Here is a 16,485-nt window from a genome sequence, read left to right on the forward strand (position 1 = left end):
TCCAAAAGTACTTCAATTACATTTGTTGGTTTGTGGCCTGCTGAGGAGGAACCACCATTCAGAATTCCGCCGGTGGAAGAAGTAACCAAACTTGTTGTGACCTCTGGTAGGTCGGTTTGTGTTTGCATTTCTTTAAGCAATGGTTTGTGTACTTCTCCAGTTGTCGGTGGCATTGTTTCCTCATGAACCTGTTCCTGTTTCTATTTAGGAGCCTGTTCCTATTGCTGTTGCTCTCTTGTTGCACTGTCTCAATCTGAGCTTCTGCCAGTTGTTCTTTGTCATCTGCCGATTTCTCTTGTGTTTTATCAGTTTGCTCAGCTACCGATGGCTCACTAGCCATTTCAGTCTTACCAGTTGTATCTTTGTCTACCACAATGTTGATTTTTTGTGTATCAACATCTACTGTGTATAAGACTTCAGGATTAGGATTGACATCCTCTACATCCATACTTTCAACTGTCGGTTGATCTTCTGTAGTTGTTGTTACCGGTGATGTAAAAGAAGGTGGGGGTAAGTTGTCTTTTACTTTAATACTCAGAGGTCCACCAACCTTTCCTTTTCCTTTGTCTCTTTCTTTCTGATATACCTTTATGGGTTTGGGGTTCCTGTATTTTTCCTGTTTTTCTTTTTCAACTAGGAATATATCCCATCCATTTTCTGTTTCTTCAGTCACCTCATTGACTCTTCCAACCATTAATGCAATGTGCCGGTGTGTAGTAGAGAATACTGACTGGTTGGCTTCAGCAATTAAATCATCAATTTCTTTAGGTGAGTTCACTGAGTACACAGCAAGTAGCTTTTCTATCTTGATTTTCTTGTCAAGTTCTATTACTGCTTGTCTCCTTGCTTCCAGTCTTTTGAATAGTTCATCTGGTACTTCATCTACAACTTCCATCAAAAATTTCTTATACATGTCCATATGCAATATAACACTGTTTTCTACTTGTTCTTTTTCATCTGCAGTCAGAGTGTCATACAATTTCTCTATATTCTTCAGTTTCCCTTCCTCTGTAATTTAATTCAATAGTATGTCAAGAGGAGCCAAGTTTTGTTTTGTTCTCTTCTTCTTCTTGGGTGTCAGTTTCTTCTTTGGTGTAGTCTTCTTAACCGGAGATCTCACTGCTTGTTGTTTCTGTCTTGTCCTCCTAGGTGAGGGTGTGGTTGTCGGTGAGGGATCTCTTTTCCTTGCAGCTCTTTTGAAAGTTGCAGGCATGTCACCTTCCGAAGAAGTGCCTACCGGTGATAGATGAATCTCAGGCTGTAGAGTTTCTAGCTCATCCTCAGTGATACCGGTTTGCTTTAACACAACTTCTTTAATAGCCTTTGCCTATCTAGAGCTTCTTCTCATAACTGCCTCAACCTTTTTCACTCTTTTCTTAGATTGTATTTGTTTTTCTATAGTCTCAGCACTACCAAATACTTCTTCATTTGGTTCGTTTGGAGCTTCCAGAAGTGCTTTAGCATAAGTCTCAATTATATGATCATCTGTCTCATAGCCCATCTCTGTTACCCAGATTGTTCTAGGGATGACTGCTTCCATCCAGATTTCATCCTTTTTTATTACAAAACATATTTCATCCTTGTACTTGTCAACAATCTTTTGTGATAATCTGATTCTCTTCTTCTTTTTGGCCTTAAGTGCTTGAAAGAAATCATGGATATTGTTTTCCTTATCTTCTCCCATATTGTTGAATAGTTCTGTTAGTTGTTTACCTACCAGTATATCAAATCTAAGTTCTTTGTAGCCTATACCGGGAACTTGTTTGGTTATATGTAGCATCAAACATACTAGCAGATTTCCAAACCTAAAAGTTCCTTTCTTATCCTTCTTAATCTTGAATAGGTTGTCAATTAACTCATCCTTCAACCACTCACATATATCAATCTTTACATTATCTGTGATCGTGTCATAAGCACTCTTAATGCATAAACTTGAAACTAAATTGAGTCTATTTGCATGAGTTGCTTTATAACCTAATATCATGCTGATAAACCTTACATTGGTGTCGGTTACATCATTGACTCTTAAGGACCTTTTATCAGATGTAGCACCAGTTAGCTTAGTAACTAGGTCATTGGAGACCTTCTTAGTTTTGTCTAGCCTTTTACCGGTGGTCGGTAACCCTGTGACAGCTTTCACAGCTTCCTTGGTGATTTTGTGAATTGCATCTAACCAGAAAAATTCACCATGTACCCTGCTTAAGACTATCCTAATCACATCCTTGGGAAATTCAGGAATGCAGAGAATTTCAGTAAATCCTAAGGTTTCAATGATTTTATGTTCCGGTTTCACATTTCTGGAATTATCACATATGACAGTTTTATACATAGTTTTGATCTCTTCATCTCCCAATTTCTCTATGTTGCAGTGAATGTAAATTTTGGGGTCTTCATCATAAACAACTCCTTTTGGTATTTGTGAGAAAGCACCTATATTGTCATCTTTCTTTGCTACTTCGGGAACTAGTTGAAATACGGGCCTAGGGCATTTTATGACCTCGACTACAGTAGGGTTTGCTATATATTCAAGTGCAGAGGTGGATGCCATGATGATAAATACCTTTTTCTGTCTTGGATGGATTGATTGCTTGAAGTGCTTCGCCTCTTTGCTTGAAATTCCTTAGCTCTGCAAGTTTCGCGCTCTACGAATGTTTGAAATCACGGTGAAATGAAATGGAGCCAAAACCACAAATTTATAGTGTTTATTTGCCATCTACCACATTTAATGTATGTCGGTTAAGTATTCACTTAACATTGTCTGCCGGTAATGAAGTAATTTCCAACTTCTCATCTCTAACCGAGGGAATAATAGCACATGTGTCATTAGATTGCCAAACCCTCAAGGAAACTTTCTTCAATTTGATGAAGAACTTCCTGCCGGTGGAGCACTACTCTGTCTTGCCGATGAAGCATCAATCTGTCCTGCCGGTGAAGCATTGATTGGTTCTACTAGTAGAGGAGTATTCCCAACATTTAGATCAGCTTTTCTAATCCATTGTTTTGAGAATTCATGTTTAACCTCTTCAACCTTTTCTTTACCTTTCAAGCTAGAACTTTTGTTGTCTGCCGGTGATCCTTTACTTCTACAGAATTTTGCAATATGCCCAATCTTGTTACATGCATAACAAGTCACATTATTCTTTTGAATAGCTTTCCCATAACCTATGCCGGTTTGTGTTCTGCATTGATTAGATAAATGTCCAAATCTTCTACAAACATAACATCTCACATTCATTCTGCAATTTTCAGAGTTGTGACCAACTTTGTTGCATTTTGAACATTGACCGGTGGGTGTGTTGATACTCTGATAATTTCTAGATCTACATTCATTTTCTCTATGACCATACTTATTACAGTTAAAGCATTTTCCATTGAATTTATAAGCATTAGGTTGTCTTACAGGTTTGCTGTGATCCTGTGTGTTTGCAGTACTGGAGCTTTCACCAACTTCAAAGCCAATTCCAGAAGTGTCACCTTTAGGTTTTTGATTCTTCAGCAGGTTACCAAGTTCCTCTGAGCTTTTCTTGAATTTTTCTTTATGTTGATTTGTAGTTTCTAGTTCTCTTTCTAAGACTTCTATCTGTCTCATCAGTTCATTGGAGTCATTTTGAGTGTGCATCAGACCTGTCTTTAATAAATCATTTTCATAGCTAAGTCTTGTGTTCTCATTTGATGCATCACTTAGTCTTCTGGTCAATTCTTCTTCATTCTTCTTCCTATCTTCAATCTCTTTACAAAATCTCAGAGTCATATCCTGCATCTCATTCTTTGTAGTTATGTTCTCCAGTTTCAGTTTACTTAACATATCATTAAGTGATTCATTTTCATCATTCTCATTTTGCATCTTTTCACAAAGTTCTCTTCTCTTGTTTCTTGCAATAGTAAGATTCTCTTTAAGTGCTTGAATGATGTCCTGAACTGCTTTTAGATCATCTTCTAGTTTGATATTTTTCAATTTTTCTGTATCATAGTCTGAGAGAGCTGCTTCATGTTGCTTCATCAGATTTTCCATCTTTACCGGTGTCAAGATCTTCCTCAAGCTGTTAGGCTTCTCAAAATAAAGGACCAAGCTTTGATACCAATTGTTAGGAATCCCACAGATACTGAGAGGGGGGGGGTGAATCAGTATCTAACCGGTAATTAGAATTTCTCAACTTAAAACATGCAGTACATATTATAACAGTGTACCGGTATGCAAGAAATAATGCAATAAACAAAATTAAAAGCATCCACATGAAAAGCACACCATAACACAAGGATTTAACGAGGAAACCCGATGTGGGAAAAACCTCGGTGGGATTTGTGACCCACAATATCCACTTACTGGCCAATAAGAGAATATTACTTACAAGAGGGGCATGCACATGCAGGAAGGCCAATGGCCTAGAGCTCACTGCTCAATGGGAAGTCTCACTAACTTACAATGTGGATTATACAAATCCAATATCTTGTACTGCTTTACAATAGCATCTATAATGCCTGATCCAGTACCGGTTTCTGCTCTGTTCTTTACATAAAACCTTTAACCTATATTTCGCATAATAGGTCTGCCTAATATCTTCCTTTTTCGCTTACATCCCTTACTTACTTAATGTCTACAATGATCTCTTTTATATATAAGAGTCATTTTACAACTTGCCAAGTCGGCTTACAAGGTTTTACAATAATAAACAAAATATAATATAACAAAAATCATGTCGGCCTCTATGCCAGTATGCTTTCTTTCTCTGTGCCGATGTTAGTGGTCTGAGTGCCGGTGTAGAGTGTGATCTGTTGATGCCGGTGAACTATCTTGCCGGTGTAATGCCTTGCTGGTGCCATAGGATTGTAAGGTTGCCATCAATGACAAAACCTTCAATCACATACAATGTCTCATTGGAGTGTGCATATGCCAACATAAAGGTCAGGAAATTCTACAACATTGATACCCCACCACAACACTAATGTCGTCCTGGAAGATATTTTTTTGCTAAAAGTGTCCACCATGAGCTCAAAGAGGAAAGGGGACAAGAGATCCCCTTGCCTAAGTCCCTTGGCCCCGACAAAAAGTCGGAAGGAACACCACTGATGACAACTAGGTATCTTGGAGTGGAAATAAATTCATAAACCAAATTCAACCACTTTTTCCTGAGCCCGAGTTTCTCCATAAGTTTAAGTAGGAATCTCCATCTAACTCTATCATAGGCTTTAATAATGTCAAGTTTCAAGATCATTCACTTGAGATTATGTTTCCTTATTGAATGGAGCACCTCATGGTCAATAATGATACCATATGTGCTATATTCCTTTCTGGAACAAACCCACTTTGCTCTTGGGAGGTAAGCTTAGGAAGAATTAGCTTCAATCCATTTGCCATGACTTTGGAAATAAATTAATAAATGGTGTTGCACAGAAAGATGGGTTTGAAGTCGACAAAGGAATAATCCAATTTTTAGGTATCAGAACAATGTTGGTGTTGTTAATGTCACTAAGAATCTTTGACTTCTTTCTAGAGTCCTCTATAGTTGCCTAGATATCCAACCCGATGAAATTCTAGCAAGACTGAAAGACTAGGGCAAGGAACCCATCGAGGCCCAATGCCTTAGCAAGGTGAAGCTAAAAGGTGGCGGCCTGACTTCCTTTAAAGAAACTAGGAAGTCCAAAAAATCATTCTTAGCCTTTGAAACTAGATGCGAAATGCTCCCCAAGAATCCATTGTGGATAGTTTCAAAGGCCTCACAACCCCCGAAAAATCATCAAAGAAAGGGACTCTCGCCCATTGAATGTCTGTGATGTTAGTGGTCATGTTGCCATCCGCAAGTTGGACTAGTGTGATCATGTTTTCCTTCTCATCTTCGCAGTATTGTGAAAGAATTTGGTATTGAGATCTCCTTCAAATAGCCAAACTTCTCAAGACTTAGAACACCAATAACATTATTCTCTCGCCATGATCTCATTGTACTCAACCATAAGCTCTTTGTCTTTTGCATATTCGACCTGTGTCATACCATCCTGAATTAGCTTGTCACTTAGGTCTTCTAGATTGTCTTCAATCCTCTATTTTCCCTGGAAGATGTTCTAAAAGGATTCCTTATTCCAAAATTTCAAGTTCTCCTTGAGCATTTACAGTCTCTTGCAAAAAATGAACATCTTAGTTCCATTGATGCTTTTAGAATCACCCCACTGCTGCTGCATTAAGTATTTCAGATCTTGTTGCCTAAGCCACTTTTTTCCAAAATAGAAATGGCATTTCGGTGAGGAATGATTCTCCATAATATGAAGGTCCACAAGAAAGTTGTCAGAAATCGAAATAGACTTGATTTGGGTGACCAAAAGAAGAGGCCACTCAAGATAGCCTTCAAAAAGAAGGAAACAGTCTAATCTATCAGCGACGTGAGTAAAGTTACATCGTCTATTATTCCAAATGAAAATCCCATTGGTTGAGGCAATATTAATTAATCCAGCCTCATTCACAACAGATAAAAAATCTTTTTGTGTTTAGGCCACTCTACCGATACCACCAGCCTTTTCACTGAGATCAAGGATAGCATTGAAATCCCCACCGACAATGAACTTGTAAGAGGCATTTTGAAATTTGAGACTTAGTTCTATCCAAAGTGTTTTATTTGATTGGGCCATATACATTGAAGATTAAAATTCAAGATTCAAAATTAAACTCCATATCTTAGCCATCAATCAATTGGGTCTAGCCAATTGTTGATCAACGTTGATATTGCTAGACATCCACATAAACCCAATTTCTCTAGAGGCACCAACAACATCAACAAAGCATCCAGACTAGCCTTTGTAGTGCTTTATGAACATATCAGAATCCTTTGAATTTATCTTTGATTCTTGCAGATATACTAAATTGATCAATTGACAATCTAACTAGTACTTGATCATGCACCTCTTTTTAGGGGCATTCTAATGTTCCATGTGAGGATCTTCATTGTCCTCCAAGGGAGGGGTTTCCTCCCCTAAAACTCAGCTTATAGGATAAACTAAGGTCTGCTCGAGGAAGAAGAAGAGGGCATCTTCCTCCCTTTTTTGTTTGTTTGATTTTCACCCAGTTTTGGCATTGAGTAGTCCATAATTCAATATTTTTACAGCAGATTGGCTCATGTTTCTAGGGTCACTAATGTCAATAGCAACTTCCGCAAACTCATTTTCTGAGGGTTGATCTTCATCATCATTGGGAACATTATCAAGTTCCGGTTCCAATTGTGATTCAGCCAACCGAAGCTCTTCTTTCACAGTTTTGATCAGAGCAGGATGAACTCAGGGCAGTGTTATCCAAAGCTCCTTGGGTGGTGAGGGGGCAACTTTGTCCTCAATTTTGTTCTGAGGCAAGTTGTTGACATCTGCATTAGACACCAATGCTTTTGGCCTCCACATTTTTGCAAACACGCAAGGGGAACCAATGATAGTTATCACCAAAATGATTGCAGGCCTTGCATATTCCACAATAGAATTTGGGAGTTTCAATCTCAATGTCTTGTCTCCAAATACAACTAGCTGTCCGATCAACTGAATAGTTTGTAGTGAATAATATAATGATATTATGGTTATTTTCACTGACCTTTTTGATAAGTTGTTAGCACAATAGCACAGTTATGGCAATTCACACCCTTTGAGGGTCAGAGCTAAATATTTACGAATCCAAAATATGGCCACAATATTCAAACAAGATCATACCTCTGCATATATTTGTTTGTTGATTGGTGCCTGAGTTTATGTAATGTATGTATGTAATATATTTGGCTTTCTTTTGAGTATTTCTATTACTATATTTGTATATGTAGGTCATACTAAGTATACAAATCATATTAATTGAAAGGAAAGATTGTAACTATTAATAACAAATGTTTGTAGGTCAACAAATCTATTCTGAGCGCTGATAAGTCTTCTGTAAGGTTATGACTGCAAGTTGTACATTTTGACTTGGACATGGCTATCCCCGAGTTGAGCACTGCATATTTAACATTTGTTGATGACAGTTACTGGTTGTCACGCTATTTCTGATTGTATTTTACAGATTGTTTGTAGTATTGGGTGGTTTTCCACAGGTCATGACATTTTAGAAGGGAGTTTCTGGTATGTTTAGCCATTGCAATCTATATAGATTGGATCACAGCCCTTATTCTCCCGTATCACCCACTTTGTATCAGTCAGCGTAGCAATAGTGTTGAAACAACAGGGATTTGAATATTTCCTATGACTCAAATCACTAGTCTGAGCCATACTTATCTATCTTGAAAGTTTCAGAACAGTCACACTTCAACATAAATCAGCAATTTTCATATCAGAAACAATTCACTTTCAGCATCAGTTTCTACCAGTTTCCATGGTATGGTGACACTTATATTTTCCATATTTGAGGCATTGCATTTTCAGATGCAATTTAAGCTAAATGAAATAATCATGCTTCAAATTTATTGTTGCGGATTAGAGATAATATTTTATGCAAATCTCAATTCTCATTTATTCAAATACTAGAAATCAGACGGTATACCACTAGTATTTGAATTTCCCAAAATCCTAGACGGTTCACTGCTGAATCCTACATTTATTTTAAAAGATCTTGGTTAGTTTATCTGCTGGATTCTATCTTTATTTTGAGTTCACTATGTGTCTCGGTGTATATTGAAAACATGTGAATTATTTTACCACCTTGGCATTGATACAATTCCACTTACATTCAGGAAGTTTGGCTTGATCAAAAATTTATATTTCACTATCAACCATTTTGGCTTGATTGATTTTATGACTTTGCCCATATTATAATTCAGTCGGCTAGCTACCAATATCTTTCAATGTAATTCCATTGTCCTCATTCTAATCTCCAAATGCTCACCTTGCCCACATTGGGAATTAAGTGATCAGAAAGAGCTAGAGTTTGAGAGATCACAAAATTTTATGTGGATTTGGACTAACACCCTACAAGGGTTCTTACACTTTTCCATACAATAATAAATACAAACATATGCACATTGAAGTGTGTGCCATTCAATTCTCTCAAACTCTGATCTGTCATTCTTCTTAGTTCTAACATCCTTTAGTGAAAGAAATACAAACTAAAGAATTAAAAGGAACCAGCCATAACTTATCACATACAGCCATAAGATGGTCTCAGCTGAAATGAGGTTGAGCCCCAAAATCACTCTAATTGTGACAGAAATAATATATGATCATAAAACTCAATAAAGGTATCAAATTAGATAACATACCTGCTCCAACAACGAGCACTTGAAGAATTAAATATTTTAGTTAGGATTGATGCACTAATGCCAAGATGTTGCCCAAGGGCAAGAGCTTCAGATATACCAGCCATACTGATTGCCATGGCTAGATTATTGCAGATCTTTGCTGCCTGGAGTAAAGGGCCATGTTAATACTATAAAAGTATCAGAGCTTGAAAAAAATTTAAGGATGACAATCAACTCAGATGATGAATGCTGAATGTTTTCCCTCTCTTAGATATCACAACAATAAAATGAATTCTTACACTGTCCAGCAGATTCTACAGAAAAACAAATTAGTTAAAAAAGTGCAAAAAACATTCAAATACATCATTCTAACTAGAAATATAGCAAAATTTATGAAAGAGGTGGAGAATGAGTTTGCCGTTGCACATTAAAAATGTCCACTTCAAAAAAAAAATGCAATGTCCCCTTCTCCTTAGTTCGCAGACATTCACGAGGTTGGCCTATCATTTGACTGTCGTAGGCCAAGGAAATTGATACGGGGGTCGTTTTGGCAGCAGCTTATGGCTTCACATTCATGTCTACAGGATTCTATGGTGAGATAAGGAGATTACACGTATGATGTCACGTGTGCACTTTAATTATAATGTAATAATATTTAAAAGTGCAATTAAATTAATAATGAGTAATAATAATAATAAAGTGTAATTAAATATTATGAGAGGAGAATCTTCTAGAAGGAGACAAATCGGTTGGAGGAAAAGAATAAATAGAGAGGATTGGTGCATTGTTGGTTATTTGACCTCTTCTCTTGTGTAGACTTGTGGAGCCAAGGGTTTCTGAATACTTAGTCATTGGGAACGAAACCTCCCTATGATTTGCATAACTGAGGTGGTGAGAGATCCTCCGAGGGGTTGAAGCTGAGAGTGGAGGATAATTTCAGTCCTTCACATTGTGCTCATTGAGTTTTTTGTGCATCTTCATGATAGACGATTTGTGGTGTAGTCAGCCATCTTCATTGTGTCTCCTAATTGCATCGATTTTTATTGTGGACATTAGGTGAGTCATCCTTGAGGCATTTGAAGGTGAATTAAGGAAGTTACAGGTGTATAATCAGTTCTGAAGCAATTCGAACTTCCTCTCACATTCCTATGATTTTGCTGATATCACCTCACTCAAGCATCGAATCCATCATATGATGATAGTGCTGTTGTTGGAGAAGATCAGTGATAATATTCAGTGATTAGAAGGAGACCTTAGTGCTGGAAATTAATTATTATCAGCCATTCAATCAGCAGCAGTGGCGATTTGAAGAATAGGTCGATTTGGCTCAAGGGAGGCTCCAAAAACCAAGATATTGCTTGCTTCTTCAATCTCAGGCTAGGGCGATTTATACCAGGTTCATTTGGCATCAATATTTCCTTGTAATTTTCAGTTGTATGCATACATCAATGGCTGCCATGTGTCTTCAGACATTCTGAAAAAAATCATTGTTAAGTTGCTAAGTGTTTTGGCATTAGTTTGGCCATTGCTATGAACCAATTGTCTCATTAATAAAGGAGTGATAAGGTTCCATATCATTTGCACATTGTCTTATGGTTTCATGCCAACTGTTTGATAAAATTCCAGTCAGCTGTAGGTGTGTGATTTTGAATTCAAATTTAAGTAATTGCATTGAAAAACACAAAAAAACAAGTTGCACAATTGTCCTAGAGGTTTATGCTGTTGTTTAGTAGTTGTTTGCAAGTCACATTTGATGAAACTTTGTGGTTAATGCTTCCAAAACAAGTCTGAAACTTTGTGACAGTCAAAACAGCATAACACACAAGTTATACAGCAGTCTAGAAACCGCATAACACGCAGGTTATACAGACTGAGAGTTAGAACAGCAGGGTGACAGCCAATTGTTTGACAATATTCCTTGCATTTTTTAGCCCTACAACAGCAAGGGATATTCCAAAAAAAAAAGCTTAAATAAAAAAAATAAGATTGTTTGATTAATAAAGTTGTCTGAAATGCAACAATGCTATACAAGAATACACAAAATGCAAATTATTTTCTGAATGTGACAAGGCAATAAACTTGGAAGTTAAAAGAAGTAGCATGCTTTAAATGTTTGTCAAAAGGGATGAGCTAAAGTGGTAAAACTTTGGGGCTACCATATTCCCAAAATTGTTTAAAAATTACCACATCAATGTAGGTGTGTGGCATACCCCAATAGGCAAGACCAGCATAAATCCAAGATGAATTTGACAAAAAAGATAACCTTGGTCCTGGCATCTAGGACTAAACTTAAGGACACCCCACAATGGGGGGTTTACAAATCAAAAATAGAAAATAATAAACACATTTAAAAAAGGAAAATATACTAGCAGTTCTAAAGTATGCTCAAAAGAAGCAAAAAGATAAGAATTCTTAAGGTGTTCTTTTTGGAAAATTCCTGTACATGGTACAACATAGAAAATTGTCTATTCAATCTATTCATGAAGAATTAAGAATAATTATTAAAAAATATCTTATACCATCTAATCCATAGAACATGAGTGAAACTCAGAGAGCAAATGATCGGATATTAGTATTACTACAAAGCAAAGAAAAAAGTACATTAAGGCCTACTTAAAACTTTAAAAGCACTAAAGCTGCAGCAAGCAATCTCTGTTATCTTTAACAGAACAGGCATTTTTTTTGTTTTGCATGGATAACATGCATACAAGCATTGGCTAATACTGGAAAGTGCTATCTGTGACCATCCAATATACTATTAGGCTTTAATCCTAATATTAAAAAAGATAGCATTTTTACTTGAGAGGTATTTCCGCTTCATCCAATTTTGATTATTATGCACATTGAGTTTCAATTATGCATCCAAAACTGCAAAAACAATATTTTCATACAAAAATTTTAAAACAAAATACCCAATTCTTAAAAACACACAGCTATGACGAAGAAATTGAGACATGAAGAATACATACAGCACCATTTCCAGATTTTCCACAGTAAATACTTTGTTTTCCCATGGCATTCAGCAATGGTTGTGCTGCAAGAAAAGCATGATGTGGACCTCCTACCTGGAAATTACCCATTATAAGAAAAAGGTGCAATCCAAATTCAGGAAGCAAATTTAAGATTTCCAAGGTTCAATAAAACGCTGTAATAGTCTAACTGTGCCTTTCCATGGTAAGAAACTAGATGTCAATGTAGGCATGCCTATGAAAAACTACAATGTCAAACGGAGGGCCATCTGATATCTATAAAGAGAAAATTTTCTTGATGAAGTAAGACACGTCCATCCATGTCAAAAGCCAACCATAAAATATGAAAGAGAAAACTAGCTTCTGGAGAGTATTCAATCACCACAGTGCTGCTTACAGCAGGTATGCACCCACTATGACCATAACCATATAGAAAGATTAGTGCAATATTAACTCATGTGTTTTGATTCAATTGTATCAAAGTTTCCCTTTTATGTACATCTATGGTCTCATTTACTCTTAAGTTTCAACATGACTGCAAAGATGAGTCTCCCCTTGATTTATAAATTATGAGAACAAAATTCTTTTTTTTCTATGTTACTCAATTTATTTACATCAGATTTACTCAATCAACATTCAAACAAAAGAAACATACCATAAATGTAAGTGTCCTGGCCTCTGCACCAAGGACCCCCCCAGATACTGGTGCATCTAGCATCACAGGAGCTCCCCAGTTATCTGCATCACATAAGAAGAATCTATTTAGTAAGCTGAACAAAGTGCAAAACAACCATAGAGGGTCATAGAAGTTCTAAGACATTGCAACCCTAAAAAATACCTAACAGTCATAGAAGTTGACTGGAAACAGCAATAAGCAACCCACCAAATGAAACAGAAACTTGTACATATATAAAAAGGGAAAATAAGCACTCAAAAAACCTACACAAATCTGTAACACCTTTTGCAATTCAGATCGACCTATTGCATTGATGGCATCTTGCATCATAGAACAACTAATTAATTAAAAATGCATCTACAATAACTTCTATGACACTAGATCTGCTTCATTCAATTAATTTAAAATGGCACAATTCAAATTCTTCTATAATGGCAGACCTAGCAGTTGTAGTAGCTGAATGGACACACAGGATCGTGGCTATGAAAATGGCTTGTAGGCCATCAAAATCTTGGTTCTACCTTTACATTAGACACCACTATGGACATAGATAAGATATTTTACTAGTAAGAGCATTGCGCAATTTAATAAAATGCTCATGACCAAGTAGATTTAAGAAAGCAAACAAATTAACACATGCACAAACCAGTGAATAAGATAAGAGGTTGGTAAAACCATGACCCTCAAGGGCATTAAATGTAGCACCCAGAGAAACAGGAATCGCCCAAAATCGCCGAGTTTGGGCGATTACTGAATCGAGTCATGCTCGCCGAGTCCAGTGGGCTCAGACTTGGACTCGGACGAGTTTGGGTCAAAAAATCGCCCAAAATCGCCGAGTTTGGCAAGTCCTGACTCCCAAACTCAGCTAACGGCATGTAACTTTAAGTTAAAAATAAACACAACTTCTAATATGTTTTGAATTGATTTTTTGTTGTTTATATTATGCTTTGAGCCTAAAAGTGAACTTCATTTCCTTCATTTGGCAAAATAGGAGGAGAAAGGTGAGTTGACCCCAACTTGGGGGCACTGCCCCCAAACCCCCGTCATAAAATTAGGGGGGAAATTGCATCAATAAAAGTAGGGAAATTTTAAACCCAGAGTCTATTTAGGCTCCAATTCCATATAACAACATATACTTTCATTTGGTGCATCAAGAGTTGGAAAGGAAGAGTTTGCATCTCATTTGATCATATGATGACATGGATTTTTTATTCCATGAGTTTTGTAAGATTGTATACATTTGACAATATTTATATATCTATGTTTGTTATTTCCTTCAGCTACAATTTGCGTTTATGCTTATGTGATTGATGTATACTTGTGTATGTAATCAAATTAGCTCCTATTTGATGATGTTATTGTGTCTTTAAGGTGTATTTAATAAAGGGTGCATGAAACAAGCTTTAAATCTTTAAAAATCTCTAAATTTCTTGAGTTTTTCACTTTGCCAAGTTTGAGCCGAGTTTTGACTCCCAAGTCGATTCGGCCTTGCTGAGTCCGAGCCGACTTCGAGTCCCGTTTCTTTGGTAGCACCTAAGTGATTACATTGGCTACACTAGTCAATGTGAGATTAGTAAAGCTACAATAACAATATACAAGAGGCTAAAACTCAAACAGTTGAAGGTTTTAGTAAACTACAATAGAAAAACTCTAAGGACCTCCCTAGAAAATGGAACAATCAAACAACTCCAACAATAGGCATTGATTATAAGGGCATAACTGCCGCTCCAAAAAATATAAAAACTATTAGGATGATATTTTATCTATTTGCACAATTTAGTTGGAAGGTCCATCAGATGGATGTAAGAGGTATCTTTCTTAATGGGGAATTGATGAAAGAGGTATTGCTAGCATTTTCATTTGTCTCTTTCAAACAACACAAAATGAAATGTGTATTGTTCTTCAAATCATAAGGGGAAGTTCTTTGACATTTAACAGAACCTAAAAACATCAAATTTACAAGTATGCACATTATACAAGATTTCAATGGAGGTTTTGCATTAAATGTAAATTACCAATCAGACTATGTTTTTGCCCCAAACACAAGTCCCAAACTCAACAATCAAGACCAACAAGATTTTCAGGTAAAGCAAGATAGACAATTCAAGCACAATTAAGCACAACTATCTACACAGATTTAATAAAGTAACACCAATAAATGCCAACTTTTGTTAAATCAAAGATCAATAAATCTACATTAAAATGAAATTGTTAAACAAATGAATTCAACAAGATATCATGATGGTAATGTTGATGTGTTTTTTATGCACATGCACACACAGAATAAAATACCTAAGGGTACCTTATCCTCTCTTGAATAAAGTTTCCCGACTGCTGAAGATTTCACTGAAGGATCAGTCGAGGCAACTCCAAGGTTCTTGTATGTAGGATCTCTACTCATGGATAAGCTCTTCATGGTATGATGTGATTTGCTGGAATCACAAGGGGACTTACACTCGATGACCTGAACGTTTGATTTGCTGGACTTACAAGTCCTATTTACTAATTGGAAGACAAACAAATGGTAAAAGATGCAGGGTTCAGGAAGTCTACTCTACTACCTAGTATATGAGAAGATGGATGAATGACTAGGTGGAGTCCTACTGGGCTGGGTCTCAGCATCAGGCTTGAACAATCTGATACCAACTCAATGAGATCTTCTAAGGGATGCTTCCAATACGTTCAAATCATACACCATCAGACACTGATCACCATTCAAGATAATGCACAAACAACAGACATGTAACGACTTAAGATTAAGCTCATTTTATGTCAGTTGACTACGCAGGGCACACTTACAATCAGTAAGAGGCTAGTGGTATGAATCAGACGGATTCCACACAGGTGCATTCAACAACTTTCATTCAATTTAATTATCTATCATCTAAAATGAAGATTCAAGAAGAGACCATGCATATTGCAACGAAACAACACACTTCACCATAACTTCAATGAAAATGGAGTTTGTTTACAATCACTGGCAACAATTTCTTGCCTTGTCTTCCTAATTTACTCTAATTGCTATTCTATCAGTTGACTATTCACTATTAGCTAACTATTCACCCACTATCAACTATTGACTAACTATTAGCCTTTACAAATGAGGAGCTAGGGCTTATATAGCGCTCTCAATACAATTCAATGGCTCAGATCAATTTGAGATCAATGGCCAAGATTTTACAATGAAAACCCTAATTAGGGTTTGTTACAACAAACTCAATTCTAGCCAATGAAATAATTGCATTATTTGGACACATGTCTTCTTTGGAATATTCGACCAATGGATAACCGAGGTAGGTACATCGAAGTTAGTGTCATCTTTGATGAGTCAAGTACATTGAATCCGGACCCGCTGAGATGGACCAATCTGACTGGAGGAGTGATGATTGGGATGCCACCTTGTCTGACACTTGCACCTTGGTAGATATTCAATTTGATGATGCTGAGAAGCTAACTTTAATTAACTCTTCTGAAACTGTCTGCTTCTTCAACGAACCCTTGCTTTAATCTCCTTTGTCTTTGATGTGCAGGATGGATGGATGGATGGATGATGCTAGACTGGAGAAGGTCGTCCTTGATGATGCTGGGCTAGAGAAGGTCGTCCTTGATGATGCTGGGCTGGAAGTGGTCGTCCTCGATGATGCTGGACTGG

At 36.8% G+C, this 16,485-nt stretch overlaps 1 protein-coding gene across 5 annotated transcripts in view; it reads right to left on the minus strand.

Moving 5' to 3' along the window:
* Positions 1 to 16,485, minus strand: part of LOC131075027 (probable 3-hydroxyisobutyrate dehydrogenase, mitochondrial) — a 158,358-nt gene that overhangs the window by 100,542 nt on the left and 41,331 nt on the right. For 4 of the 5 annotated variants that reach the window (XR_009362168.1, XM_058011809.2, XM_058011810.1 and 1 more), the window contains 3 exons: positions 12,813 to 12,895; positions 12,158 to 12,253; positions 9,210 to 9,352 (listed from right to left, as the gene is read on the minus strand). Coding sequence is in view for 4 of the 5 variants with exons in the window: in XM_058011809.2 (XP_057867792.1) it covers positions 9,210 to 9,352; positions 12,158 to 12,253; positions 12,813 to 12,895 (322 nt within the window). In the remaining variant the exon portion in view is untranslated. The remainder of the gene's footprint in view (positions 1 to 9,209; positions 9,353 to 12,157; positions 12,254 to 12,812; positions 12,896 to 16,485) is intronic. The other variant, XM_058011811.2, reaches the window with a different exon arrangement.

This window comes from Cryptomeria japonica, chromosome 2 (assembly GCF_030272615.1).
Source record: "Cryptomeria japonica chromosome 2, Sugi_1.0, whole genome shotgun sequence".
Classification (NCBI taxonomy): Eukaryota; Viridiplantae; Streptophyta; class Pinopsida; order Cupressales; family Cupressaceae; genus Cryptomeria; species Cryptomeria japonica.